Source organism: Mytilus edulis, chromosome 12, assembly GCF_963676685.1.
Source record: "Mytilus edulis chromosome 12, xbMytEdul2.2, whole genome shotgun sequence".
NCBI lineage: Eukaryota > Metazoa > Mollusca > Bivalvia > Mytilida > Mytilidae > Mytilus > Mytilus edulis.
This window is the reverse complement of record NC_092355.1, coordinates 19305395-19310116: the sequence shown is the minus strand read 5'-3', so window position 1 is coordinate 19310116 and position 4722 is coordinate 19305395. Positions and strand designations below refer to the sequence as shown.

Here is a 4722-nt window from a genome sequence, read left to right as displayed (position 1 = left end):
AATTAAAGATTGTTAAACAATGAAAACTATAGCATGTATAGGTTATTGAACATTATGTGTTGATAATAATGTTACTGTTGCCCCATACAAATAATATTTTCCAATTCTGTGATTCAAAGTTTAAATAGCAATGAATCCGCACCCTGGATTTCACTTGTTACTAACATAATTCCAGATTTCACATCAATAGCCATTGATTGAGGTGTTCTAATTCCATTAGCTTGTTTTAATATTGCCCTGCATGATTTGCCATCATGTGAAACTACGACTATTTTATTACCTTTTCCGCAAGCAACATAGATAAATCCATGTTATTCAAATGCAATTCAACAGGGCTCAGCAATGTACTTGTGTTTCACATTCCAAAGCATTTCCCCACTCAAATTGTAGCAGCTTATTGTGTTATGCGATGAGTTCGTGCCGTAGATATTTCCCTTTAGCAATGACATATTGTGTATATATATTTCTTCTAAGTTTTGTTCTGATTCGTCTATAAGGTTCATGACAATGACATTTCTGACAGTAGGCATTGAAATGACCAAAACTTGACCATCGCTTGAAACTCCAGAACAATGTTTAGGAAACTTAAAATTTCTGTCAACCTTACCTCTGCCCATATCAACAAAGGTCACATCACATGCATAATAAAAGGAAACCGCTACTGTGTCATCATTAACAAAAGATACACTGTCAGGAAAATCTTTAAATGACACAATAGATCTGATGAATGTCCCATCATTTCTAAACATTATCAAGCTCTTGCAAACTTCATCAAGAACGACACAATTGCCATCAGGTAGTATGCAACAATCAACAAAACGCTTTCCTTTTCCTTCTGGCACGTTGAGAGTGTTTGAAAACGATGGTTTTATTTGATCTATCGTTGGAAAAGGAACTAATTGCTGAGCTTGATTTTTCCTTCCCGCATTTGCCAGACCATTACAAGGACGTGTGTCAGCTGTTATTTCTCCAAATGACATGACATCATTCAGAATGGCAGCAAGAACAGGTGAAATTGTCACATGCAAGTAACGTTCGTTTAAATCATGACCACGCTTTAAATCCTCAATATACTTTCCCTCTTGTGATGTGTTTTCTCGATTTCTTTTAGACCTACATAAGTTTGAATTTCAGTTGCATATTTATTCATATTTGAACATTCGTTTTGCAAGATCCTGGTCTGTTTTGCTCGTTCGTCTACTTCGTGCAAGAGTATATCTATTTCTGATCTTAATTTTGAATGTTCAATTTCTAGATCTTTAAGAAGTTTCTGTTCTAGTTTGTTAAGATAATCATCTATGGATTTACGCATGTATCGGATATCTTGAATTGCCTTTGTTTTTTTATTTGCATTTGTACTTATCATATTTCTCAAGTATCCTACTACATTGTATTTCATCAAAGTTTTCATTCAAATCCTTCAGGTCCTTTTTGAGGATAGTAACTGCGGCAGATGATTTGACTTCTTTTAAAATGTCCGACAATGGGTTCAAAGTCTGACATGTCTGATGTTCATCGGTGACACAAAGTACACAACAGGCGCTAGCATGAAAGGAACAGTACAGTTCAAACTTCCTGTCATGGACTGTACACAGGTTGGTCGTCCCTTTTATAAATGAAGGCAATCCAAGATAATTCTGAGCTGATATTGTGTAATGGTCTTTAGATGATCTAGACCTTTTATGATGCTTCTCACATTCTACACACAGGAAGACCTCGCATTCTGTACACCACAAGACTGCATCACTTGTGACGTCATCCTCTTTACAAAGAGAACAGAAGTCCTTACTTGGCGAGGCCATTTTATTTTACCATTTCTGAAATAAAAGGAAATTTTGTATGCTCGTGTAACAGTTTACAACCACACACTTAAAAAAAATAAAATGCAGTCAAAAACTCATAATACATGATACAGGAGATCTTAAAAGGTACACATCCTAAGACAGAGGCGTCTACTAGAGATTTCCAAATAATTGGTTGCTTTATGACAAGGTCAATGGCCAATAGAAATAAAATTAGAAGCCTGACATCACGTATTCTTGTTTTACTCCTTGTTTTACTCCTGTTTTTACTTTCCTATAAATACGGATTCAATGAAGTCGAATTATTCCCTTCAAAGTAAATAGTTTATCAGTGATGATTCTTACCTCATTTTGACAACATTTTGTCAAGCTTGGTGCTAAAAGCGATTTATCATTTAACTTTTTTTCTTTTATTAATGAATAATGTAACACAAATCATATATTAATTATCTAAATATCTCGTAGCTAATACTCTTTTAAGGTCAGTGTTCAAGGAGAATTGACTTTGTGAATTATAATCCCAAATCAAGTGTATATACGGATGATAGCATCAAAGGATGACGGAGGGTGGCACAGACTGCATAAACTTTTGACTAGTTTAATACACATACATTGTTGTAATATATACTATTTGAAATTAGCACAAACTACAATTTTAATTCTTTTAAATATTTTGTTATTAAATTTGGGAAGATTCCATTGACAACAACCTTGATAGGAAGCATAATTTATTCAGTTACCGGTAATCAAATGGGCCTATCATTACTTCGTGATTTCACTTGACCCATATACGTTTATCATTAAAACGATGAATTCTTAAAGCTACTTATTGAAAATTAAGTTAGAAAAAATAATAATGAAATCTGAACCGAAATCATATTGAATTTCTCATTTTCAATCAAAAATTCTTTTTTTAAACATACTTCTATAAGTCAAGATAATACGTTTGTCAAAGGTAGAAATTCAGATCACTTATGCATTTTTTGGTAGTACTTTGTCATCTGTTATCAATCGATCGACTCGAAAGTAACCCCAAAGGTGATCCCGAGAATAGAAATATGGTCATTGTTGGTCATGTTCCAATCGGCAGTTAACCCATTGCCTAGGTGGAGAGTCCGTTTGGTTGTTCGGTATGTCTAAGTACGCAGTCCCGTCCGGTCAGAGTGAGAATTTTAAATCCGATGCCTCTTGTAAAGAGTATGTCGCGCTCTTTACAAAAATAATTTTGCATGAAATCTTTACCACTGGAAGTTAAGCAAACAACTTTCAATCAATCGACAAAAGCGTAACTTGAATTTTATTTCTAATGAGTAAATTATTTGTATCTTGGCATTTAAAGCCTCAACTTGGTTAAAATACGTCAATGCTGGTTAAAATTTTTAGTTTTCAGTACTCATTCACAGACAAGTCCTGACATTATTAAATGTATATTCTACTCAAAAATGCATTTGCACAGATTTTGGGATATCAAGTTTAGGATTCACCATGTCTTTTAACTTTATACGTGTAGCTCTTGTTAAAATGTTTAAAATTATAACTTGACGAACTAGGAAGTCTTGCTTATATAACAAAAGTTGAAGAGTACAGTAAGAACAGAAAAAGTAGATATGTCACGTATCTATTGACGAATTTTGTCCAACAAAAGTAACAAGTTCGTTGTCAAAAAAGAAATGATATCTGTTTCACAGTTATGAACTCTTGTTTGAATCTTTTTATTTGGCTAGATATACTTTGTTTGTTACTTAAAAATTATATTTTTATTGTTTATTTTAAGAAAAAAGATTTCAAGACATAAATAATGAGGAATGAATAAGAAAAGAGTAAAGCAGTCAACGTTTTAAACCTTCGTCACCCATTATATTTGATACTTTGACGTATATAGTTTATAATTCTCTATATCTTTCTTTTTTAATGAAAAAAAAACCAAAAACATTTCGTGAAAGATGTCTGTGACAATGAGTTGGAAGACAGGTTCAAGAAAACTAAAGGCCAATTCAGCAGGTTAGGAAAAATATGGAGACCATCAGTACTGTCATTTAAAAAAATGTCAAGTTATTCAACAGCTTAGTCATATCAGTCCTACTATATAAATATGAAACCCTGGAAAACATCTGAACATGACAAAAAAGAAATTGAACACCTTCCAAATTGATGTTTGAGACATATACAGATAATAGTAATATGATCCTATGCTATATTGAACGGAAACCTCCACATAAGAGCTAAAACAAAGACTCTAAGTGATGACATAATAGAACGGCGTTTGAGATTGATTGATCACATGCTGCGGACGGAAACTAACAATATATGTTCAGTTGTACTGACATGTTAACCAGAAGGAAAAGGAAAAGGGAAAGTTGGACGTCTCAAAACAACCTTGAGACAGACTGTAGAGACATAACGAACATCACTCTGATGGAAAAACTGGGCTTTGCCAAGAACAACAGCTAAAGACCGTGTGAAATAACCAAAAAAGTGATTCAGGGCCTTAAAAGCCGACTGGCATGAAGAGGGTAGGTTGGATGAGGTGAATCCGTTTTCATTTGACACAATTTTAACCCCTTAGATTGGTTACGTACGAATTGGTGTGTTCAGCTATAAAAGGAAAAAAAATATGTCAACAATGAAAGTGACTAAAGATTAAACCAATCGATTGACTGAAAAAAAAATGCTTAATACAGATGAAAACGAGAATGAACATATATTTTCAACCTTTAATAATTGCATGTTTTTAATCTATATTTATGTAAATATTGGGTAATATGGCGAAATGTAAACAAGTTAAATTGTTCATTTCAGACATTCTATAATGTTGATCAATGTTATAGTATGTTTTAAATCAAATATTATAATTTGAGTCAAATCGGTGAACATTAATTTCACAGCTAATGCCCCTTTGACTTATGATTGTACCTGAGAA

The 4722-nt window shown here is 33.2% G+C and overlaps 1 protein-coding gene across 1 annotated transcript; it reads right to left on the bottom strand.

Moving 5' to 3' along the window:
- Positions 1-326: 326 nt before the first annotated feature.
- LOC139497491 (uncharacterized) lies at positions 327-1802 on the bottom strand. The gene is made up of 2 exons (XM_071285719.1): positions 1360-1802; positions 327-1113 (listed from the first exon to the last, which is right to left on the bottom strand). The coding sequence occupies exons 1-2, from the start codon at positions 1800-1802 to the stop codon at positions 327-329; spliced, it is 1230 nt and encodes a 409-aa protein (XP_071141820.1).
- Between the last annotated feature and the right edge of the window lie 2920 nt (positions 1803-4722).

Coding starts and splice junctions, on each gene's coding strand:
- LOC139497491 (XM_071285719.1), bottom strand. CDS start 1,802: ATGGCCTCGCCAAGTAAGGACTTCTGTTCTCTTTGTAAAGAGGATGAC. Junction 1,114..1,359: donor ATACTTGAGAAATATGATAA/GTACAAATGCAA, acceptor AAACTTATGTAG/GTCTAAAAGAAATCGAGAAA.